Raw genomic sequence first — 25,816 nt, forward strand, 5'->3', positions numbered from 1 at the left:
GAGAGACGCCTGCCACATTAGTGACCTGGTGTGGATGGACAGTGGCACCCGAGTAGCCACAGCAGCATTAGTACCCAGGGTGAGAAAATGCCTGTGTGTGCCCATGTATAGAGCGGTCTGAGGAATTAGCTGTTGTGTAGATTGGTTGACATTAGTAAATTAAAGACCCAATCCCTGCCTTAAAGTGTTTTCAGCCTAAATCGTACTGAAATATATGGGACTACTTAACAGATTAAAGTATGGGAGTCACTGGGTAGGCAGTGGGACTTGAGACATTAGCTGTGAATACAAGAAAGAGGAAGTGGAAGGTGGTGAAAACATAAGTCCCAGGTTCCTCCTATGATCCACAGTCATTTGGAAGCTATCAGTTGTTTTGCTCATTTTAAAAGCAGAGTGAAAAATTCCTTCTTATTTTTTACTTGCATAGGAAGAGTTTTGAGAAAATTCCTAAAATTTTACATTAGAAAATCTGATGTGTACTCCAAAAGAAGCCAATTTTGCTGTTTATAACTCACTAATCTGTAATGATTTTCACAGCAAAGAGTGATGCCACAAGAACAAGATTATGATGAAAGTTACGAAAAAAGCAATAGGAGCAAATTATGTATTAGTAATGGGTATACTGAACCCAACCATCAAAGGAGGGCGGACTGCTTTCTGTTTAAAACATGACAAATTACTTGATAGACATGTAAAAATAAAATGATCAGTACCATCAGCGTCTCTGCAGTTACATGCTGAGATTAGTCAGTGATTATTTCATTGCACGAGATTCTGGAATATGCGTAGTTAAATCACACGGACTTAGCCACTCTTTTCCTTCTGCACTGCTGCGCAGAAAGTAAATGTAGCAATTGCTTCCCTTTTTCTTTCATGCAGCTTGTGTAGTATGATAAATAAATATACTGTGTTCCTGATTACTACTTCCAGCTGGTAGAGTTGTGTTTGCAGTGGAGGTGGTTTATAAGGTTAAACGATTACTCGATGGGTCATGACAGAGGTTGTTGTGCAGCCGGTGCACATTTCTTTGAACAAGTAGATGCAAGAAGTTGCTTATGGACCTTCATCCTTGTCTCCTCCCAAGAGAACACGAAGCTGCATTTTTCTTTCTTTTAAATTGTTTTTTCTGTTTTTCACATGTAACCTACATACTGGAAGTAACAGTAGAGTTACCACCAATTTCAGTGTACAAATGTTATTTGCTTCAAAATGAGGATCTGCCAAACTTAGTTTCATCCATGAAATCTGTCTTAATGCTTTTTTCTTCTTTTTCTTTTTTTTTAATTTGTTATTGGATATATATTGAAAAAATTCATGGCTGATCATCTGCTGAAGTGGTGTTTTTTTATATCTAGAAAACTCTACCCGAATAAGCAGGTGTTTAAGATCTGTGTGAGAACTGAATAGCATTCAAATAGTTAATGCCTTAAACACAGCAAACAGGTTTCTCTTGAAGGGTATTGAAAGGTCTGAAACATAGATGGACTCTCTGGTGTAAAGCAATTGAATGAAGAACATATGAATTATAAGAAATGAAACAACTATGATGGAAAAAATCCTGCTTATTTTATTCTGACATCCAAATTGCCCCATTTTTGGAGCCATATCTGAGAGCAGAGTTGGCCCAAATCAAGTTCTCTTGCAAAAGGGCATGAGAGAAATATATTACACTAAAGCATTAGTCTGCTGGTTTATAAGTATAGTGAGATCAGTATCTCTCTATACTAATGTGCTACTATCTACAGCTCAGATTGGCTCAGCCAACTTTGTACTTTGAGAGAGTTTCACTTAAAAAAGTGGAATACTACTTGTTCCAAGTTTTTCTGGGGGGAATTAGTTTGAAATATTTAAGCACTACAAAGGTTTCTGACCTAAATGAACAGTGTAAGAGACCCAGAGGTCTCCTTTACCTTTGACTTTTTTTCCACCTGGAGAAAACTGAATATAATAGTTACAATGTGCTGTAATCTATCTCTCAGAGGTCCCATTCAGAAATTTATCTTCCTCATCTTTGGCATTTAAATCTGACCACTGCTTCCTGAGGAATTTAAAAGGGAAATGTTGAGATGTTCACAGTTTAAGTGAGTACAGATGTCAAATTGCTTTGTGAATGATATTCAACAATGTTAATGGAAAAAAAAAAATCCTATGGTAGAAATTAGTGAAGTTCAAGATTTGCTGGTTTTTTTTTGTTGTTTTTTTTTTTTTTTTTTAATATATATTTCCTTAAAGCTCTTGAAAAATGCATCCTAGAAAACTTCCCTCTAAACTGAAAGCAAGAAATTTAAAGAGGACAGTGTGGTTTTGTTTTTATTAGATGAGTGGCCAAAAACAAAAGAAAAAATTTAAAGCAAAAATAAACATTTTTTTTTTTTTTTTCTCCAGAGTTGAAGTATGTCTAAAAATTGCTTATGTAAATTCAGGGTGGAGATGTGTTCTGGCCATTAAAATAGGGATAATTCAGATGCGGCTTTTATGTCAAAAAATCTTGGAACTGCAGCTATAGTCAACTCTTTGTGGCCTTTGTTGGGGAATCCAAACTGCCAGGCCTGGAAGAACTGCTGTGGTGGTGGAGGCATTGAGCTGGTATACAACAGTTAATGAGGTAACCAGAGATGACTTCTTTGCTGTGGGAAGAAAAGTTCCTAGAAGAGAAAGGTGGATAATACTGGCTCAGTATTAACCACAGACCTCTTGCCTTACTTTTTTCCACTAGAAAAAACCCTTTGTATTTTTCCTTTCCCCTAACTTTTAGTTGCACCAAGGGAACGCATCAGGTTATCATGGAACGGCTTCAACATGAAGAAATGTACAACTAATTGATTAAACAATTCAAACCTGGAAAAATGGTGAGATCTGTTAGTTACAATGTTTATTTCTCCAGTTTTCCTGCCATACTCAGCCAGCCTACTGTGTGTGAATAGTAATTCTAGAGCTGGGCCAAACTGTGATGTCATTAATGTTTTGGAGATGTAGATGAGGGTGAAAGCTGGCCAGCTGGTGGGACGAGGCTGCAGAATGTCCAAAAGCAGCGGTGCTGCGTTCTGCCTTGGTGGAGGTGTCACTCTGAAGGCTGCCTTTTAATGTGATTCACCCAAAGCATTTCTATTTTACTTCTGTCAGCAATGGCTTTGGGTGCTAACCTAAAGGTATTTTTCTGACTGGACAGATTTTGTTGATATACACACTGGGGACAGGAGAGAATGCAGAGATAAGCATGCAACAACTGAATTGTGTAAATGAACAGTTGTGACCCTGAGTTGTTCCAGTGGTTCTGTGATTTAACACACTCTGCTTTGAGTGAGATTTACTGTGCAGTCTACATCCTCAGAGTCTGTTGCACAGAATTTTGTTGTGCTAGATGCATCTGTTAAATGACTTCCAGCTTCCTTTATGTGTTATTCCAAAAGGGGGAAAATATATAGAATAAGAGAGGAAAAAAAAAAATAATAAAAAAAAGAAGGTTTTATTGCAGGATAGAAAGAAAGGAGGATTAAAAAAAATGGAAGGAAAGAAACTGGCATTTGCTAGTTGGCTGTTCATGTTAATCCTCTTTAACACACACGTGACTTCAGCTGGAAAACCTCTCTCATTTTTCAATCTGTTGTGGAGCAGCGAGTTTAGTGACAGTCATAAGAACCTTTAAAAATCTCTAAGCAGTTTCTAGCTCCTCTCAGTGTCACTTGGACTGTAGGCTGGCAGACTGGCGCTGCTCAGAGACCTAGGACCAAATGATAAATGCTAGCCCTGGTTCTATATATGTCAAATAGTCTGTTGTACCACATCTAGTAGTTCAAAATGACTTGTCAGGAATTGATGTGTGGATTTTAATGTCAATTTTGAAGAGAGATTCAGAATTTTTAGTTTCAAAGTGGAATTTAATGATTTGTAGCATGTGCCATACAAAACATACCTTGGGATTCCCTGGTTTCAGTTATTGAGGTATTTCAGAGGAGATACTACAAGTCCTGAAAGGACAGAGCAGAGCATAATTATGAAGGCATTCCCTCTTGAATGACCATAGACGTAATAAATTTAAAAAACCAAAGATGTAGTACAATAGATCATTCTGTGTCTTGCTTTGTCAAAGTTGGAGTATGTTCATACATTGTCATCTGCAGTACTTACCCAGATTAATTTTAGGTGTCTCAAGGAGCTGGATTTTACTACCATATATGCCCAGAACCATAGACATGGGGTTATTTCTGTTGTTTTTTCTTTACCGGGAAGTATCTAAAATGGATTATCAGGAAACATGGGCTGACTGAGAACACTTTCACAAATAGTTATGGCTCATATGACCTGACAGTATGGAGATATGCTGTGACAATGGTTTTAGACCTTAGAATAAAACTCTTCCATTTAACAAATCAGAATAAAGACCAGAAAGCTAGGAAAGAAAGCAAATGGTCAAGCTTGTTTTTTTTTTTTTTTCCCCATCATTAATTTTTATGTATGATCTAAGCCTAAGAACTGAAAAGAACAGACTGCCTGAAATGCTACTGTATGTTGATCTCAAGTGGATTTTATTTTTATTTCTTTGGTTGTATCATACTGTCTTTATTTTGCCTAAATTCTTAACACAATGATACTGATGAACTTTACTGATGATTCCTTTCATATTGTAAGGAATGAGACATGTAACTGTCTGGAAACACCAAACAAGTCATTTAGCTCTTCATAGATCTCATCGACTATGAGAGCTTGGATTTTGCTTTACATAAATGCTACAGTTAGATTGGTTGCCAAAAAACACTATAAGACTATAGAAACTGAAGAAAGGGTGAAACATGGAGAATATATCTGAAAAGATGTATTTTGCATGATGATTGTGGGATGAGATTCATCGATACATATGAGGATATATTTTATCATACCAAGGTATTATGCTTAAATTAAATTTTGATTAATTGATGTTGACAGACTCTTCTTCCTACTTGATTTCCAGGTCCTAGCTAGTATTAATGAGTACAATACTGTGTTTTATAAGTATATATGTATCAGTTATGGTTTTATGCACAGCTTTGTTAACTCAAAAGGTCATCTGTAAAATTCACATGTGCATATAAATTTAAAATAAATATATTTTTTGCTTGTAAAATGATGCAGTGACAGTGATTAAAATTCATCCTGGAAAGTGAGACATCATAAACAGAGGGAATGTGACCCCAAGAAGTCTGGAAACCTGGTCCACAAATCTTACTGCCACTAAAATTCTGATGGTAGGTAGTAAAACTCAGTGCAAATGTTGAATTGTATTTGAAATGTTTTCTTAAAAAATGAAGTAACAGTAAAGCAGTGTATGACTGAACCTAGATAAGCCTTCCACCAGGTGATATTTGAAAGATAAGACTTATAAAAGGACAATATATGAATGGAAGCAGCCAGGCAGGCTGGGGGAGTGGCCATCAATTTATACACACAAATGCATTTTCAACATAATTAGCTGTCTAATTGAGCATTATAATTTAACTGACACGTTTAAACATGTAATTTATTTGAATGCACACTGCTTGTAATCTGTTTATAATGTTTTGCTCTTCAGGATGGTGTCAGACTTTAGAAGATGAAAATATCCTCTGATGAACAGAAAAAGAACCGAAAAGAATATATTGAAGAGCCCTGAATACAAATATATTTCTGTAATTTCAAATCAGAAGAGGAGTACGGAAGCAGAAAAGCCATGCATGTGAAGTTAAGTACTGAGCATAACTATAAGCAGCATCTTAATTTTAAATACCAGAGATGATGTACTGCAGTTTATGTTATCAGGTTATTGTGCATATCTGACTAGTTTGGCTGGCAGCTATGCAGGAAGGAGATTTTGGTAAGAGAGGCTTAAACTGCACATCTGCCCTGTCTGGAGGAAAGAAGAGTCCGTTTCTCAATGTGATAGATACTGCTAATGGGTCAGTGTTTATGCAGATGCAGATTCTGAACCTGAAGTTGATAGGCTACCCTACAAGGTGATTACTGACATAGAGTAGCATTTTTTTTTTTTTACTTCTGCCCTGATCATGCCAGAGTGGTGCTGGTGCCTACCTACGATTTTGGCTGCTGTTTCTGTCTTTCAGTCCTTACAGCAGTGCCTCAGGTATGGCTGGCTCTTTTCATATCTGAACAAGGAAGGACAAGGGCACATAATCCCTAGGCTCTGTTAAAATACATACACAGAGTAACCTGTCAACTGATTGCAGAGAAAGGAGCCAAAAAGTCCCCTCATTCAGGCTTGCATACTCCCTGGTGTGCTGAAATGTTCACTCTCTGGGTAATAGCTAAGCACCTGGACATTTATTTTAAAGGAAAAAACAATCTGATGCATATTTGGTTTTGTTCCCAGAATAATTTTTTTTTTTTAGTTTCAGGCTTTATTTGCTGAACAAAATAGTTGCAGGTTTCCTTTTAACCCAGTAAACTTTTGTGCTGTTGCACCTCATTATATATTTTGTGGTGCTGAGTTTTGAATCTGCTGCTTCAATTACAGAAACTGCCAACAGACATATGAAAATCCAGAATATAGAGGCTGAAGCATTCCTGCTTTTTAGCTTTGGAATTATTTTTGCATACTTTGACAATTTCCCCTTATAAACTAAGACAGTGATAGCTACAGTTGTGGAATGCAAGACTAATGCAAAATTTTACTGCCAAAATAGAGAAGAAAACAACTTTTTCAAACCTGAGTTTGTCATAATTCCTGGATTTTCTCCCCACCTTTCTCTCTGCTCTCCACCCTCCCAAGTCAGTAATTAAGAGAAGGGGAGAAGAAGAAGTAAATGCAAGGCCATGCAAGAGGAAATAAAAATGTATGGGTCTTTTACCCCAAGGAGTTCCATCTTTCTTTCTGACAAGACATATTGTGATTTCATGTCATTTGAGTTTATTATGTTCAATTCAGTGTAAGAGATGATGGAAGAAGTTCTGCCCCTGGTGTATGTGAGGTGGAGTTTTAGCTCCAGTCTTTAACCTAAGTGATTGAAAATTGCATGTGTGTTGTTTGTTTAAATCAAAAGAAAATGTACTGACTAAGCAGATGATACATTGGACTATTTGGAGTGAGAACTTTACTTCGTTTTCAGATTGAACGAGATGAATTCACTTATTAGGAGATCCTGAAGCTTATAGAGGTGGATTTTGTATATCTGGACAGATAACCTTGTGGTAGGATAAGCTCAAAAGATAAAATTAAAACCGTGTATGAAAAAAGCTCTCCCAGACCTTGGAGCGACTCATCTGTCACTGTGGCTCTACTGTGTCAGTGCATAGGTTCCCAAATAAAATGGCTGCATGCGCATGCCATGCAGAAGTCGAGGAAAGGGAACTTTTCTAGGAAACCTGGACTTTGTACCCTTCATGGGGAGATGAGTGGAGAGTTAGGAAGATGGGCAGCGGCTCAGAGCATTGTTTCTCATTTCCAGTTCTCTGACAGAGTAATTGTCAGGAAGCTGAATTTCTATTTTGTTGCCCAGTGTGTTCAGAATAGCTTTCGTCGGGAGAAGCAATATTAGAAATATAATGCGAAATGCATTCAATACAGTAAAATTCTTTACTACTTTGACCTTTTAGTCCTTTGCACTGTGCTTCATGGTGATATCCTACATTCTGTGAAGATTAGCAGGTCTGTCCGTACAAAGAGGAGAGCCCATCAAAGAACTCTCTACTCTGGCACTTTTTGGTATTTTGACTGTTAGTGCCTCTTCTGTTCTTTCCTGATGGTAAAGGAGTAATGAAGACTTTCCCATCTGGAAGAGGAGAACCAGTGGAAGGGGAGAATCAGTTGAGTTATTTCTAAATTACCTGTAATAAAGTAGTTCCTATTTTAATGATATTGCTCGTTCTTGCTGTGTTGTTTAAAGAAAAAGAGAAATTCCTGCCTTTGTACCCTGAGTTGAACTGACTCTGCGGTGGAGGGAAGCAGATCTGGCAGCCCCCAGGCTAGCTTAAGAAATGACACCAATGGCAAAAGGCAATCTGGTAACTGCTGTTGCCTCCCTTGAGGTTTCTGCTTGGTTGTGCACTGGTGTGGACATAGCAGGCTGGCTCATCTAGCTGGTCAAGTCCTCCCTTGTGCAAGGCTGGCATAGCCTGAGGGGCAGGCAGGACAATAAGAACCTCTGCATTAAACTGGTCTGCTTGGTGCAGGCTTACCTGAGCTATCTGGGATAATGATAGGTTACCTGGATCAAAGAGTGAATTCTACATTATTCATGGAGTTTCACTGAGACTTGGGCATTCCTTGCCCCCTGGAAAGGGGCACAGAAATCTGTGGAAAAATAAGAGAAAATTCTGAATGACTCCGACTTTATCTTAGCATATAGAGGGTGCGCTTTAAGTAGGAGAAAAGGTGAGAAATAAAGATGAAAAATGAAAATGAAGCAACAACTAATGGCAAGATATCACTCGTGTACCAAACTCACTGTCATGTCTGAGGAGATGCCTATAAATCTGTCTTTTTTTTCAGAAAACCAAACTGGGAAATTTCCCCCAGTTTCTCTGAAAGGGAATTGAAGTTAATTAATCATTAATAAAAAATATACTCAGATGATTAGTATTAGCTCTCTGCTTAGAATATACGCCTGTCCAAAAAACACATTTATTTAAATTTTTTGTTTAAATTAAGAAAAAATAAAAGCCTGCGTTGTGTAACCTGACCAGAAACTGATACAGGAGCAGGTCATTTCCCTTGACTTAAATTTCTTTGGTACTTTGACCTATTCTCTGGTAAGTGTTCACATGATTTACACTGCAGCATCTCTCTGTACTCCCTCTTCGAGCTTTCTGTATGCAGAAGGAGTACCTTTTACAGGGAGGTATTGTGCTGCTTGAAAATGACCATAGTTAACTTCATGTACTGTTTTTACTCCAGTACAATTTGTACTTTGACTCATAAAGCTGATGGGGTACCCTGTAATGGAGATACCTATATACTCAGGATCGTATACTTAAGGGGAAGGTCCCTTCTGTGTGTGACAGGTTATGCAGTGGACAGGATTTTCTTTTGCTATAGAGAGCTGACTATATACATTTTCTACTCCATGTATTGGCTCCAAATTTCAGCAGTGTGTGTGAGAGAGAGGAGTGGAAATCTTTCATCCTATTGAACCCCTCTGTGCCACCCTCCCTACAGAGAGGGGCCTGGGCCCTCTGCAAAAGTGTGAGCAACACTGATTATATCAATCTATTTTAAGGCAGGAGTTCTCAAAGAGTGCTCTTACAGAGTCCTCTCAGCTCTCCTCCTTGAAGTCCAAGCAAGATACTAACAAAGAAGAATAAAACACTGTAGTTAACATCTGGTTTGTTGTAAAAAAGCCTATGATAAAAGTGGTGGCTTTTGGTAGAAGAGCTTTATCTCTTAATCTTTGGGCTATATTCAATGTGAGAGGGATGGAAAAAGGCTAGAATTGGTGGATTATACGCAGAGGGGGTTGAGCTGTTGGCTGTTTGTAAGCTTCCATGTGAAGCATGAATTTGAAATATACTTAGAAATCCATGTCACTACTTTTTGTTTTCCTGGAGACTTGACTTCTGAGGCTCTGGATAACCTGTACTTCCCAGCAAATGCGGTGAGGGGGAAGAGGGCAGATTTCTGACATGATAGTTGTTTTGAACAACATTTTAGAGTGTATAGTAGACAGGACAAAGATACTCTCATCATGCCCACGCAGTGTATGTGTCTGCTGTACATTGGCTTCATAATCTTCTTACTAAATGTCACAAAACATGATAAAATTACTATGCTTGAATAGACAGTGTCTCTGAAGAATATATTGTGAATGTGGAAAAGAGGAACTTTGCTTTCAAAGAAACAGAGGCTGACCTCAGCACTAGGATGCTCCTCTCTATTGAAATGTGGGATTAATATATGGAGCCACACTAGTATAAACTGCTGAAGCGCCTTGGCGGTCTTCCAAACGAGTGCCCTTTCTGATAGAGTTTTTAATACTTCAAGAAGACATAGTATGTGCATTTAGATGCCAATAAAATGATTCCCTGTGGGATCCATAAGCTGCATTTCAATGCTAAATTATGATGACAGTGTGAATGATTGACCACCAGTCACCAGTGAAGCATTTCTGCACACACGTGTTTTCGCTTTTCTGCAGTCTAATCCCTTCTTGTGGTAAACTCTGACACTGCTTCAACCCTTAATTGAGATGCTTCTGTCCATCTCTCAATGCACGTGTTGTGCCATTGCTGCTGATGCTAAAGAAGCTCTAACCACCTGGCAGTTTATTGACTGGAGCCTGACCTTATTGCGTTCATGACCTGCAAGAGGCTGCAGCCAAGACTTGTTTGGTCTCCAGACAGAAAGCTACATTAAATGAACCAAAAGAGAAATACATAGATGCAACTATTGCTGCATCTGGCAATTGAAGAGAAATGAGAAGGGAACTAAAAATCCCATTACAATTATTCTTGGGTAAGAGTGTAGTTTTCTCTTTCAGAAAAATCAAATAACTTTGAATGTATGCTCCATTTAGTCTAAGTGTGTGCAACAGGAGGGGAATGAGCTTGCTAAACCTAGCAGGAAAGAAAGGTGACCTTCTGTTAAGGATGAGAATAAGGAACTAGAGTTCAGATTAAGACAAGTGATCTGAAAGGTTTCCCCATAGAATGGTCAGTAAATTAAGACTTTGCTTAAGTTTTGAAATTCCCTTCCCAAGATTTTAGATAGATTATTTTGGTAACAGAATTCAGTGGCTGAATTTGTCACATAAGTGAATTAGGGTAAGTATCATTAACCCTTTTTAAAAGAAGAAAGATTTAACTGATAGTGGAAAAACACGACTCACATGAAATGCAGCACCTGGACAAATAGAGGAGTGAGGCAAATGCCCAGGATTCTGTTTCTTGTATACATAATACTGTATAAATTGTACAAAAATATGCAATTAAAAGTGAGTAATTAAATAGCCAAGTCTTAATTTTATAATCTAGGCAGCTGTTGTATGATTTCTTCACATTACAAGCTTTTTATCTAGTGTGAAGAATTCTCATCGGGCAAATGGAGAAAGGAGCTGGGAAAGAAAAAGTTCTCAGTGTTAATTCTCTATCTTGATTTTTGAAGAAATCCTGATTTTTTTTCAGAAGTGCTGATTAATTCTGTTCACATGCCCAGCCTAGCCTGAGACAGCTCAAGTAAAATCCTGACTCCCTGAAGCCAAGAGCAATCCTGCCGTTGTGCCAGGTATCTGGCACATGCAGTTTTGACTGAAATTTACCCTGCGGTCTTGATTTCTTGAAAGCTGTGGGGTATCTCAATATTTGCATCCAAACGCTGAAGAACAATAGCATAATGACTGAAAATGGACTCATTCTGCTGATGAGAAATTCAAACACAGAAAACTCAATAATACTATTTATGTACAGCATTTCTTAGGTTATAATTGTATATATTCTGACTATGAAAAATGAGATGGTATAAAACACAATCATGTTTTCACATACACAGGACTCCAGTAAGAATTGGCTTTCTCTTATGTGGAGCTTTCTTGCTTGGTACCAGGCGCTAATGATTCTTGTCTGCTTACAAAAAAAAAAAAAAACAAAAAACAAAGGGCATTAAAATGTGAAACCATTCAGCCAAAATCATCATGTCTTTTGAAAAAATCTTTAATAGTGAGAAAAATAGGAGGGATTTCTGAAATGCCTTTTTTTTTTTTTTCTGTTCCAGCTGAAAATTGACTGGCAGCTATCAGCAAATTGGAGACAGCAAAACTTTCAGAAGTATTTGTCTTCTAAACTGCTATCGTTGTCTGCAGCCTTCTTGGAACCAGATTTCTATTTGCTGACTGCATAGGCATTTTGTTGGAGGCTTTTTACTGAAAATACAAGAAATAACATTTGAATTGCTTTTGGATTTCTTATAGGATTTTGTCTCACTTTTAAAGCCTCTGAGCTGGATGTGTATTTCATTACTTCTCATTTTTTTGTTTTTCTTCTAAATATCTTCTTTGTATCTGGCACAAAGTGGAATGCAAAATAATTAAGCAAGTAATTTGTGAGTGTCTGACTACAAAATACACTCCCCCCAACATTATCAGTAATCCCATTTTAACTAAAGTTTTGACCTGTGGTAGAGACAATAACAAATTATTTTAGTCCTCTCACAGTTCTAGGTTTGCATTATAACTTAAAAACCTGTTACAATCTACTGAGATTTTTGTATACTATGATGATACTATTCTCACTTAATTCCCAATGGCACTTTAATTCTTAAATTGCTTACAGATTATTTTTTTTCCCCTAATGTTAAACTATTTTTCAACACTACAGAAGGAGCAGAAAATCCCCAGTCAAAACTTCTCAATGCTAGATTATCTACATGAAACAAATACTTTTAGGTATTTTGCCCTCCTTTGACATTTGAAACCAGACTACTGCCTTCCTACAAGGGCTGCTTTCCGAGGCTCACAAACAGCTTGGCATTATACAGACAGGACTCAGCTCAGTTTTCTAAACAACTTTTTCATGCCATGCCACCCACACAAAAGAGTTTGGGGCTTTCCTCGCCTCTTCAGTCTTGATACACTTCCTTTTTTATTCCCGTGTCTCCAGTCAGTGTGGCAATGTGTGGCCTGGAGGCTTGGCTTGTGACTCTTTGGATTTGCTTGTTGCAATAAGCTGATATACAAATGCCCGGAAGGATTGTCAAGGTATGCTTGCTACACCTAGAAATTAAGGAGGTTTTGTGGGCTTGAGAAATGGAAACTCAAGTCCAGGCTTGAATTTTAGGTCCTGCGATTTGCCCCGGGTGTGTGTTGTAGTGTTTCCATAAAGGGGAACGCTCTGTGTGGGGGGGTGTTTCATAGCATTCCCCATGGGAAATATTAAAATTGTAGCTTCTCTGGAATTGGTGATAGAGCAGTGTCCAAGTAGGTATTTGGCACAAGCTCTACTAGTGTGAAAAATGGGGGGTGTTGCCATATCGGGCACGTCCAGCCTGTGAAACACTGTAGTATCATTATTCTCTCTGATGCTTGAGTATTTCATTTGCTGGAGGAGTGCGGTGCAGCTGACAGAAAGGTTGTGTTATACACACGGTGAAAGGTGCCGGCAGCGCAGCCGGTCCTGGTCACCGGAGCCCACCGATGGCAGCAGGCGACCGGCACGGGGGGGGTGACTCCTTAGGCCAGTGGTTCAGCTCTTCGCAGGGTGTAGGAGTAGGAGGACTCACGGGCTTGGCTGGCAAGGATTTCTGTTTCAATCAGACAGTGGATGGGTAGTTCAGGGCTGATGGTGAGATTTAAAAGGAAACCATTTCACAGTGATGATCTTAGTTATGCCTTAAAATGTTTGTTCAGGAGAAGATATCTATGCATTGGAAAAAAACAAACAAACAAACAAACACCAGAGAAGAACAATAAAAGGCTGTGCACAATGCCAGCTGCCATTAGAAGTTGAAAGTTTATTTTCAGACCGTCGTTTTTAGAAACATTGCTTCAAATAATTTCATCGGTCTAAGGAAAATTGTACCTCATACCTTTTTGTTCTGTTTTCAGAGTGGATTTTTATGGAAGAACGGGGCTGTTCTGAGTGTTGGACAGGTTAAGCCCTGTGCTTTCAGAAAAGCTCTCTGAAAAGACACTGAGCATTGTGTGTTTTGGTTGCATAGTGATACCATGGTCATTGCTCTGTGATGAATAATTCAAATGAAAGTGGCTGGTGGGCCACAAATAATTGGAACAGATTTTGTGAGTGTAGTGTGTAACGGTGGGCAGAAGGCAGCAAATGGGCCTTTTCCAGCTTCGTGCCCTCCTTGGGACTGGGCTCAGGTGATGAAAAATTCTCATGGAATTTCCAGAATATAACAAATAATCCCCCAACATCAAATAAGTATACCCTATCCTGGATGGAAGTTGTAATTGGAAGTAAGGCTTGAACTCAAAGGAGAAAAAGTGTTCCTATCTTTTTGTTTATTTGTAGGGGATAGCATTGAGAAACAGCATGCACAACAGTACTCATTGGGAAGGCTCCAAATAGCGTGATCGCTAGGAAGCTGCCAGTAGTTAGGAGAAAGAGTTTTCTGCATCCAGCCTTCCTCAGTTCCCACATTAGAAATTTTACTGAGGATTTCACATGGTCCTAAGTTTTGCATGCGTGTTACCCCTATACCGCAGAAGAAGCAAGCACCCTTTTCCCTGCATGGGGGGGAATGCTAATAGCTATGTCCAACGGGCAAACATGCATTCTTCTGGCTAGTGGTCAAGTGAAATTTGAAAGCCATTATACTGTCCAGTGTTTTTACTGAATAGCTGATGCAGACAGCTGGATTGCTGGGAGCTGTCTCGGGATCGTCTGGGAGGTTATTGAGCTTTTGGTTTGATCTTGGAACCATCTTCCTGTGTAGATGAAGGGTAAGCATTAGTTAAGAATGATTACCTTAAAGTATTAGATGTTTACAGATGTCATGTGTTTCCTCATTAGACTGCCTTTGAAAATGAAAATAAAGGTCATCAGCCCAACCCAGTTCTGCGGTTACTGCATTTTCCTGGTTTGGTTTGCTCTAGTTACTTACTTCAGGCATTTATAATCTTACCGGGGGGGTGTTGGCACCCGGTGAAATGTACCTCAGGGGAGAACAATTCTGCGTGGCGCACCTCCTGCTCGTGGCTTTGCGTGTAGCTGGTGCCGTGCAGATCGGCTTGGCTTGGAGGGCGCGGGGATGGGCAGAGGTCCTGCCCGGCGCGGGCACCCACGGCACGGCGCGAGCCGCAGGGAGGGTCGGCTCCCCGGGGGGTCGGGCGCTGGGTGCAGCGGTGGTGGGGAAGCGAGGGGTCAGCCCCTGCGCACAGCGGCAGGCGGAGGGAGAAGTAGGGGTGCGTGCACAAAACAGGCGAGCACTGCCAGCGTGGAGTCAAGAGCTATGCTCCCTTTGGTTTTTACCTGTGTGCGTTTAAACCAGATAAGCCTTTTTAATGGCTTCTTTTATCTCAGTACAAATTATTATAGGTGAGTTATAACTGAAAAGCTGCGGCTTTGAAAACGCTGAAGTTTTATAGCTGCGGTGTGTTGATACTCCAGGATCTCCTCTTTCTCACATAAATTTGAAAGCACGGTAGTGCTCTGAGCACAGTGCCTGCTTTTCAAATGATAAAATGTTTTAACTGCCATCCTTTTTTCCCCCTCAATCCTAGGTCCTAATTAAGCAGTAACTGTAAGAGCAGTAACTGCAGTAATCATTTCTCTGTGCACTGATCTAATCTGAAGCCAGGAGCAGCTGCAATAGTTATGCTACGAAGGATTTTTCCCCTTTGGCATATATTGCACAGGCTGTCCCTCGATTAGATTACAAGTGCTTGAAGGCTATTGATTTTTGCTCTGTTTTATGAGAATGCTTCTCTTTTTAACAGTTTAATTTCTCAGGCTTGAATTTGAATGATCAGGTCGTGAAGCAAAAGTATTTATGCATCTGATTACCTGTTTATCTGGTCAAGGTAGCGCTACGATAACACAAAACCCCCTCACTGATTCTGGAGCTGCCGGAGATCCTGCGCTCTGGGCTGTTGTCCTCCTCCTGCCAGATCGCACACACGGGGTGACTGTAAACATTAATAGTATTTCTTAAGGGGAATTGCTGTCGCGGTGTTGCTTGCTGACATCCCAGAAACACACTGCCTGTATGAAAATTACTGCACTGTGGAAATAACCCTGGGTTTTCATTAGGCTGATTTGGGTGTGTTGCTAGGCAACTCGAGGTAACAAGGGGTTTGTATGCATTATTTAGGTAGGTACAGGTCCCTATAGAGATTTCCAGGTAAGTAACATAGAGAGGCTGATCAACTGTGATACAAGAAGTTAAGCCCCGCAAACTTAACTTTCGTTAAGAGGAGTTTTTTGAGAAAGAATTTGGATTAGACCCAGGGATGACGTGTCCTGTTTGATTTCTTTTCGCCTTGCACTCTGACAAGCTTTGTGTTAGGCAGGCTTTTGTTTCTGGCTGAGTCGCTTTACAAAAATTTGGGAGTGTGTCTCCGGGTGTCTCGGGTGATGTGCTTAGCTTGATTGGCTCGGTTTGCTTGTGAGTGCTTTGTTCTTCCCACCACTCTCAGGTCGGTTGTGCAACATGCCCCTACTGTTTAAAAAGAAGAAGAAAAAAAAAAAAAAAAGATAAATGCTGAGTAATGCCAGAGGTTTCTCAAATGGCTGATGCAAACCTGGAGAATTTGCATCATCATTCAGCTGGAGTAACTTGGTATGACAAGAGCTTAAATACAAGTCCACGCGGAAGCTGAGCTGGTTTCCAATGATAGGGCAGTACCAGCTCGCAGTGTGAAAGTGCAGGTGTTCCTGAGCACTGCTCGCTTCGCAGTAAAGGCTCAAATACACTTTAGGAGCTTGCTACCTGTGTGTAGGAGCAGCTGGAAAGATAAGAGAGGGCAGAGAAAGCGACTTAAGTAGTTGGCTACAGAGAGAGGGGAAAAAACCCTTGAGTTTCTGCTGCAAACTTTTTTGCCTGTGCTTGCCGTCTGTGCACTGGTGGCACTGTAGCATGTTTAGGAAAGCTGCTGTAACCACAGTCTCTAATGGAAGCTACTTGCAGGGGCAAGCTAATGGTAGGTTGCCCTCTATGGACAGCGGACAGCCAGCCCAGGAGGGAAAAGTTGTGCTGAAGAAGAAAGTGACACTTTTGAGGGGGATATCCATCATAATTGGCACTATCATTGGAGCTGGCATCTTCATCTCTCCCAAAGGCATCCTGAAGAACACAGGCAGCGTGGGCATGTCCTTGACTGTCTGGACAGTGTGTGGTATCCTCTCGCTCTTCGGTAAGTCCCTTAAAAGTTTCTAATTGGTCCAGAGGGGCGGCCGGTGGATTTATTGCTATTATTTATCTGATTTTGCCATTGGATAGCAAGGCACAGTGTGGAGTTTGAGGACCAATAGGGCTACAGAAGGTTTTTGCTGCCTGATAGGTTGCGTGGAGGACGCAGAGGTATGCAACCCCTGTCCCTCTGGCACCTGGTTGGTAAGGACTGAAAGCATAAATTATTGTTTCTTATGAGTCCCTAAAGGAACAGGAAAAGTTAATGTCCATTTATACTATACAATGTGCTGTACGTACAATATTTTTCTTCTGGTTGTAAGAGGTAGTTTATGGTTTGCTTGTAAGGCCCCCGGCAGCTGGGGATGCGGGTCACTCCACTCAAACACTGGTGAACTGTTTAGACAGCTCGACTTAGTTCCCCAGAGGTGAGAGCAAGGTCCGAGCAACTGCCTATTGTGACAGTTTTTACTGATTTTGTGTATTTTTGAAGAGTGTTAAATTCTGAAGAATGCCAGATTATTTGTTCCTTACACAAAACCCCCATTCAAAGTGGAAAACCCCACCCTGGCCTCTGTGGGACAGAGGGTCCATTGACCTGCTTAATGAGTTAATCTCAAAAAAGCTGAAGAACTAACATGAATATTGGCTTTATTTAAAACAGAAACAACTTGTTTTCTGGCAGGAGGTAAAGAGGACAAACATGGACTAACACGTGTCTGCTTAATAGGTGGAACATGCAAATGCCACCCTGTGTAAATTGGCTCTGAGCTTAAAAGAAACACAGACTGTTACGGGCTAAGCCCACCCAAGCCAAACAGGCAGTGTGAGGAAGTTAGGACCCATTTTGGTCAAATGTTAAATGTATTGGTATGATATACAGCATAATCTGTTGTACAAATGTGGAAGTTCTGCCTGTATCCAAAATTCCCCTGTGAAGAAAGACCTCAGCTACAATTCGTAACCCTGTCGGAAAACCTGGGTCTTAAGATTTAGTCAAAACAGAATTTGCTTAAGCATTGCATTTTTGGCTTTAACAGTAGTAATTTTTTTTGTACACACTTTACTTCACAACCAGAAAATTATCTATTTTATCAAATAGACTTTCTAGGTCATTTTCTAGATCTCAAGATAAGAAGAACTGTGTAATTTGGCCCAGCAAAAGATACTATCTCTTTCTCTGAATGGACCTGTTATAGTTATTTTTTCATATCTTTCATTCCATGGGTGGTTTTAATTCCCTGTATGACTTAATTATAGTAAAATCACATGCAAAGATCACGTAAGGTCTTGCTGGAACTGTGTGTATAACGTGTATCAAAACACAATTTCATTTCATCCTGAACCTCAACGGAAGGGGCTGTCAGGAGAAAACCCATCAATAGCTGCTTTTTTATTTTTTTATGTGGCTGTGAGAATTCCTTTAAGTACATTTTCAGGTAAGCTGAAGAATAGCCGATAAAAACTGCCCCATTTTTGCAAAGCCCCAAACAAAACAAATGAACCAGGATGGAATTTGTCATAATGTGGTGCAGCTTTAATCGGCTTGTACGTGTTACGCAGTTTTGACAACTGTAGTTTTCATCTTAAAGTGCCGCATCATAAAAGCGTGCGGGGAACAGAGCCGAAATGAGTTCAGATATGTTGCTGATCTCAACTCTGTGTGATGCGGTGTTTACAAACTTTATTACTGTTTTCATTTGCCTTCTCAGACCCTTCTAAAAGGGCTGTCTACACTTATGGGACGCGGTGCACTTCTCTGTTGATGGGGTCCACCCATGGAGCTGAGAATCCACTGGTTTTGTTGACTGGGTGAAGGCTCATTAAGCAACAGTATCAGGCAGTGCGGGGGTGAGGAAGGCTCCGTGCAGGTCCTCGTAGTTGTAGCGTGCTGCTGCCTGCTCTGTAATGGCAGAGGCCACGCGTTGTGCTGGCAGCAGCCTTGGGGAGCTCTCAGAGAGCCGCTACTTGCTGGGAATGCCACCAGCGCTTGCTTGGAAGGGGCCCGAACCACTTCTGCGTGGACTACTGCAGCAACGTGGTGATGATTTGGGTTTTACGTTTGTCAGTGTAAACACACCAAAGGATGAAATAGGCCTCCTATGAAAACGTGAAGTGGTTTGTATTTAAGGCAATGCAGAAATGGACTGAGCTTTCATTTCATTGGTAGTATACAACAGCGCTGCACTAGTGTTGAAAGTCCAGGGCTAAGCCACCCCCCCAATTTTGTATATAATATATTGGGAGTACTACTGAGGAAAATTCTTAATCTGCAATTCCTTCTTCCAAATTTCAGCCAGTTGATTGCTTCGCTTGTGGCTGAAGAGAGGTAATACAGTTTTCAGGCTTTTCTTCAGAGGCTGAGCCAGACATCTCTAAGGCTGAAAAGAGCTGATCATCGCTTGATAACAAGCAAATGTGTCAGAAGGCTTTCACTTAGTGGTGCAGTCAGGCTGGCTGGGGATCCGGGGAAGCTGGTGTGACACAGCATTTTGTTGTCCCTCTTCATGAAGTACAGATGAGTAATGGAACGTGTTGATAGCAAATAGTTTGTTCAGTGGCTTTACATGTAAATGTAACTGGATATATGTACAGTCTGGATAAGTGCAAATCTATCTGGATTAATTAGAACTTATAAAATTGTTTGAAAACAAAGGAATAAGATATATCAAAAGTAGTTGTGATATTACAACAGCTCCATTGTTCAGCTTATAAATGTTTTGGAAGCTATTTCTGGATATCTCTCATGATGCCACATTTTAATTCTCACAGGTGCCCTCTGCTATGCTGAACTAGGAACATGCATTAAGAAATCCGGTGGTCACTACACTTATATCCTGGAGGCCTTTGGCCCATTACCTGCTTTTGTGAGAGTGTGGGTTGAATTGCTCATAATTCGGTAAGTGTATCATGGCTTTTCTGTGTTTCTTTTCTGATGGCATCACAGTTTTTAGTCATAAAGAATATTCTCCAACCCATGATGGGCAAAACAAATTGAATATATCTTGATCAGTGAGCTGTGTTCTTTTAGTATGTTTGCTTCAGAGAATTTAACAATGCTATTTTGTTTGTCAGCATTGAAACATTCAAGAAAACATATGTGCATGTATGGTGGGAAAAAAATGTTTCTAAGAAAACTGCCTGCCACACAAATTCAGCTACTTGCTTTAATTTTGCTAAGATTAGTGTATCCATTAATGTCACTGTTAACGCTAATACCCATGCTTCTATATAGTATAGTGGAAGAGGGAAGTCACCTTTGCATTTCCTTTGTCTTGGCACTAGTGTTTGGCGTGGTTGTTGTTGTCTGTGGATACAGGAATAACTCCTGGTGAAGCTATTGCCCAGATTTCAGATTTGGGGGCACCATATATTCTATATATGTCAATTCAGGTCCCCATATGTCAATTCAGGTCCCCATTTTTTGTTTTTGTGGGAAGTTGGAGACCTGTACTCTTGATTACTATGAAAAGCACTAACTGGCCAAATAAAGCAACGTTAAGTCCTTATATATCAAAAATGTCTAAAGTGCTGTTTTGGTGGATGAGCCTGTGACTCATAAAGCCCTTGACGTTGTATAGGTCAGTCACAATAATGGATCTTTGTATCAAACTCAAATGTGTCCCTTAGAATTTTTAATTTTACTTTTTTTTTTTTTTTTCAGTATTGCTGAGGATGGAGAGCTTGTTACATGTAGAACAGAACAACTCACTTATGCAAAATGACTTCAGGAATGCTCCATCCCTGCCTCAGGCTAGTTAGCATGCCTTTCCCCTCTCTTCCCCAAGCAGCAAATTAGTCACAAAAGTACAAGCCTCATTTCAAATCACAACTATGTTTACATAATATTGACAAGTTCTAGCATAGACTGTTGAGTTTAAAAGCACTGAGTGCTGAGTCATTATGAATCCATAAAGCCTTATCTTGTTTCCGGGGGAAATCATTGTGTATGTCAGATGGTGCCTTACATCTTCCCCACCCCTATGTAACCTTTGAATTAACTGCATAATTTCCATAAAATGTGATGAAAGAGCAGATGTCTTAACCATATTTACTTTTTGCCAAAACAGAAAACCAGACAGAAGAAACAGATCTATCTTTTCCCTGCGAGAAGCACAGTGCTGTGAACATAGCTATATCCTTGTACATCACAGAATAAACAAAAGAGAGTAGTGTTAGAAATCTCCCTTTTAACCTGCACCTTACTAGGCAGGGGGACCTTATTAACCTAGACACAAATACCCCCAAGAAACCAGGCTTCATAAATTCTTTCCCTTGCAAAATTATTATTATTATTTTTTAATGTATGACAGTGTACCAGGAGTGTCATGAAAACACTCTTAGTCATCGTGATCTGCCCCACACCCAGAAAATAATCATCTTGCATGGGAAGGAACATCAGTGGATTCTTTAATCATCAAATCTGAGAGGCAGCAAGGGAGGTGTGCTTGTTACAACTTGCGATGATCAGAGCAGTGCTGCCGAAACTCTATGTAGAGTTTTATATCTGACTCCTGCATCGGTAAACTAATTGGCTGCTGCTATCAAAAAAGTTGAGACCTAATACGTAGCTAGGGTTTTTTTCTTCTTTTCATTATATGAAGTTTCACACACACTTCTCAGCTAAGCCTTTTTTTCCTCTGAAAGATTGCAGGATTATCACACCCACGGGCTGGTGGAGCAGCCACAACCAAAATAAACATTTCCTGTTCTCGTATATCTTTTCAGCCACTATTTTACAGTCTAGGACACACTTAAACTCTGCTCACATACTGATTAAACTGTGCCAGCATCACCTACTGTTTAGATGTGCCTTACACTGCACTGCTCCTTATCCAATACAAGTAGGAACATTCTTTTCTCCCCAAAAGTCAGGCTGTGGGTATATTACATACCTTTTTTAAAGAAAATAAAATCAATCTAGTTTTCTAACAAGTGAAGGCGACTGTGTGAATGCATCGTTTGTAGTGCTTCGCTATGGTTGTTGCTAAACACAGGTTGGGTGAGAGTATGCTGCCAAGTGACTCACTCACGGGTGGGACGAGCTGGGGCACTGTACCTGCTCCTTCCTGGTGGCTTTTTGTGCTCCTGGCCCCTCAGCGAAAGCTGCTAATGCGCTTTCTGTCCACTCCTGAATACACAGATGTGAGGGGGCTGCCAGCCTGCCAAAAGTAAAATGCTCCATTTCTTCAGCTTCCACCTCCACTGATCAACTACACCGGCAGCAACATCTCCCCCTGTCCATGGGAACACGAGGGACGCAGCTATTTATAAGAGCTATAATTTAGTAGCTATGTTTTTAAAAACATAGTGGTGTGGATAGCAGTGATGGCCTCTTTAAAAAGGCCTTTCTTAACATGAGAGGGAAAAATCCAAGTTCTGGAAAAAAGAGATGGGACTGAGAGAAAAAGTCTGGGAAAGCTCCAAAGATCTGATCTTTCATTTGATCTAGGACACTTCAAAGTACTTTTGGCAGGCTACAGTATTTAAAAGCCAGAAGCCTGGTGTTCTTATGTAAATTAGAATTATAGCACCAAGGTAAAATCAGTAAAGGTCTGTGTAAATCCAGTGCAGAGGCCACTTAGTCCTGAATGAAAACAAAAGTTGCAAATCCGATTGTTGGCCAGTGAGAGGAACAGGCCTCAGGTGTGGGACACACTTGTCTGCTCAGAAACTTTCTGAGGAAGATACTTCTAGTCATTTATGCCCTGTAGTTTGGTCCAATGTAATGTGGGACATTTTGGCTGAGTCCTAATGCTAAGAAAGTGGGTTTTGTTTCAAGGGTGAAACTCTTGTGGAAAATTCCTTTATCGTTTGATGGAGAATAACTTCTCTGAAAAATTTATTTGCTGTTCCATAGCATTTTTAGCAACTATATTTTTATTAAAATTCTGTAAGGTGAGGCATTATTTTTTAAATGCTGCAGTTCTTTTTTTTCACAAGAAATTTGCATGGACTCTTGTTTAACTCAAAAATCCTTTCAGGCAGAATCATACTCCCTTTTGTCCTTATTGTGTGAGTGTGTGATGAAGCACAGATGCCACCAGCTATCTTGAAAAGGGTGAAAGTGTTCTCCCAAACCAAACATGAACAGACCACTGGAACTGTAATATGCAGACAGTGTCTGATCCAAGGCACAGGGTAATTTGCTGTTAACATGTGTCAGTGCTAAGGCTTCTGGCAAACATTTAGCTTGTCTCAAAGAGAAAGGCTGTATGAATATTATGAGTATTTAGAATTTGCAAATGCAACAACTGCATGACTTTTATCACATTTCTCTGTTTTGTGGTAGATGTTTTCTGTACTTGGGGGATTTTTGCCCTTACTTGCAGTGCTAGGAAGTTGCTAGTCAATGAAAGGAACAAATTCTGTTTGCACTGTAAGAAATCTCATTTTCGTTCATTTTGTGCATTGTCTCAGATTTTAATAACAGACTTAGGTAGGTTTTGGATACTTATTTCAGTAAAGCAGAATTCTCAGCTTGACTGAAATTAATTTGCTTGTGTCTCTGAGGAGTGAGATATACTCGGCCACTAAAATTCAGTCCTCAATGACTTTTACTCAGGGTTTTGCCCATGTAATCTAATTCTGGCCTTGTTCACCTCAAGTGAGAAGATTTCATTTGTTACTTTTCCTTTCTGTTTATGGCTGCCTCACAACATGGAAGTTGTAAGAGCGATCCTGGTAAGAAGTGTTGCTGCTAAGATCAGAACTTCTGAGCTAAGCTAAACTGCTTATGTTTTCCTACTGCTTTCAGAAATCATGGTACTTACATGGCAGCAATGTTACAAGCAGGCACCAAATTAAGTACGGTTCACAGTTCTGTGATAGTAAAGCTACAGTATGATCCTGTAAGTATATTATCTATGTACTATTGCAGATTAATGTTATGATTTTTTGTTGTTGTTTTCACTGTAGCCCTGCTGCCACAGCAGTGATATCGTTGGCATTTGGACGTTACATTTTGGAACCTTTCTTCATGCAGTGTGAAATCCCAGAACTTGCAATTAAACTTATTACAGCTGTTGGCATCAGTAAGTATCCAATGTTAGGTTTCAGGGAAAGGTAAAAGATGATGTAAATTGAAAAAAAAATATACGTAATTGCACACCAAACAGGTAATCGTTTAATGTGACTCATTACAAAATGATTGTGCATCCATTGCCAAGGGCATCAGCATGACTTTTTGCCTGGGTATGTGTGTTTGTGAACATACGCAGTAGTAAAAAGAATAGCAGACTTTATTAATGGCAGAGAGAATCTATTGCCAAGGCTGATTCTGTTGCCACTTGAATTAATGGCAGAACTCTCATTACTTTTGTGGAAGCAATTTCAGTCCCTAAGAGATGGTGAGCCAGTGCCAGAGATATGGAAGAATGATTACCTGATTTTAAGTGCTTTGCTCTACCTCTGTTTTAGGAGGCAATCGAGTGCCAAGTATGATGCTGTGAAGAAATGTAGTTCTCTTGAGTGGAGCACAGGCAACATGAGATCATCTTCCACAGTCCCACTCTGTCCTTCACAGCAATAAAACTTTTTGAGGCACTTGTGGTTCAGGAAGCAGGAACCCAACTGATGCCCGGGAGCAGGGTGTACAGCTTGGTGAAAATAACACGTCTGTTACCAGCAGCTTGTCCTATTCTTGCTAACTTTGCAATTAGAGTAAAAGGGACCATTTAGGGCTACAGAGAGCCAATAATTGCCAGTGGATGGAGGGAGGCTACCCTGAGACCAGGAGCTTTACAGTGTGCCCGGGCTAGTGTGGAAGGGAAGCACAAACCGTGGTGCGAGTGGGGCTGTGGAGCCCAGTGCCTGTAGCGCTGGAGGCTTGTTTCCAGTTCTGTCTGGTCACTGGTGGTGATGGTCCTTGCACACGTGCGCACACATTCACATTCAGCTGTGCAGGAAGGAGAGGGCAGAGTAAATCTGAGTAATTAGTAACAGATTGTTCCTTTCAATTTGGTCAGTGCACATGTCGGAAACAAAAGGACCGGAAAAAGGAATTAAGACATGCAAGATATTCAGTGGCACACAGGAGGCCCCTTTGGTTTTGCACAATAATAGGTTCAGATGACTTCTTCTTTCTTTGGGGTAGGGAGTTCAATTGGCATTGAAATTTCTAGTCTTCAGGTTACTGTGTTTTTTTGTAGGAGCTCTCTTGATAAAAGTTTCCTTCTGCCAGAAGTGTTAAAAAAATCAGTATGCGACCACATTTTTTTCTAACTTAATTATGCACAAACTATAGGTTTCATAGGAATAATTGAATTAAGGGCTTGAATTTTGAGGTCAATGACTTTTTATAGCTACATCTGTCTGAAATATTTCAGTGCAAGATAAGGGTGAAACAGATGTTCAGTAACTTCAAGGTCACTGAGACAGAAGGAATGTTAAGTGAGGGCTCCATCAAAGCATTTTGTTAAGTGCATGTGATTCAACCACAATAAGTGAACAATTTGAAATAGGTTTTTATTGCTCTTAATTTAATTGAAAATCTGTGTGATAAGCCAGGGCTTTGCAAAGTAATTAAACAAAGAAGTAGCATTTCAGGGGGGGTGTGGAGTTATGCTGAAATAATTACAGCCTGAAGGGAGAGAGGAGTTCACAGCACACTGCTCCTACGGTGAGTGCAGGTCTGTACAGCGCAGGTAGGATGAGCTGTCATTTCACTGAAAGGAAGGGATTCTTGTAGAAAGCTTGTAATGGTGAATGGGGCAACGCTGAGGAAAACAGTGGCATGTCAAACTGAGGCTTTTCCTTTATTCTCTGCAGTATACTCCACAGTGGAGTTTCAATTGTAGTAGTTTTTGATCAAATGCTACACTTAAGCTCAGGGATCCCAGAAAATATAACTGTTATTCTTGTATGGTAAGAATTAGCTGCTGTGGTGGTAACTGTTATGAATGTTTTGTATTGTGCATGTAGGCAGTGATAGGTAAGATTAAGGTGTTGAGCTGAACAGACAGAGTGGAGCCCTGAAGATTTTATAAACCAATGTAATGATGCCAAAGTTACTGTTTGCTTCTACTGAAAATTTGAAGTTAATCAGAATGTGAG

The 25,816-nt window shown here is 40.1% G+C and overlaps 1 protein-coding gene and 1 long non-coding RNA gene across 3 annotated transcripts in view; both read left to right on the forward strand.

The window, feature by feature from the left end:
- The first annotated feature begins 2,770 nt into the window (after window positions 1-2,770).
- LOC116962822 lies at window positions 2,771-14,725 on the forward strand. The gene is made up of 3 exons (XR_004407833.2): window positions 2,771-2,849; window positions 5,110-5,222; window positions 5,546-14,725. It is a non-coding gene; the product is annotated as an uncharacterized LOC116962822 (long non-coding RNA).
- A 440-nt stretch (window positions 14,726-15,165) lies between these two features.
- The window catches only part of SLC7A11 (solute carrier family 7 member 11), a 62,826-nt gene continuing 52,175 nt past the window's right edge, over window positions 15,166-25,816 (forward strand). The window contains exons 1-3 of one of the 2 annotated variants that reach the window (XM_032997795.2): window positions 15,166-16,766; window positions 19,535-19,661; window positions 23,681-23,796. In XM_032997795.2, the coding sequence (XP_032853686.1) occupies window positions 16,490-16,766; window positions 19,535-19,661; window positions 23,681-23,796 (520 nt within the window). In that variant the 5' untranslated portion in view covers window positions 15,166-16,489. Of the gene's footprint in view, window positions 16,767-19,534; window positions 19,662-22,769; window positions 22,904-23,680; window positions 23,797-25,816 lie in introns of those variants that run through there. The other variant, XM_032997796.1, reaches the window with a different exon arrangement.

This window comes from Tyto alba, unplaced genomic scaffold (assembly GCF_018691265.1).
Source record: "Tyto alba isolate M040663 unplaced genomic scaffold, T.alba_DEE_v4.0 Super-Scaffold_23, whole genome shotgun sequence".
Lineage (NCBI taxonomy): Eukaryota > Metazoa > Chordata > Aves > Strigiformes > Tytonidae > Tyto > Tyto alba.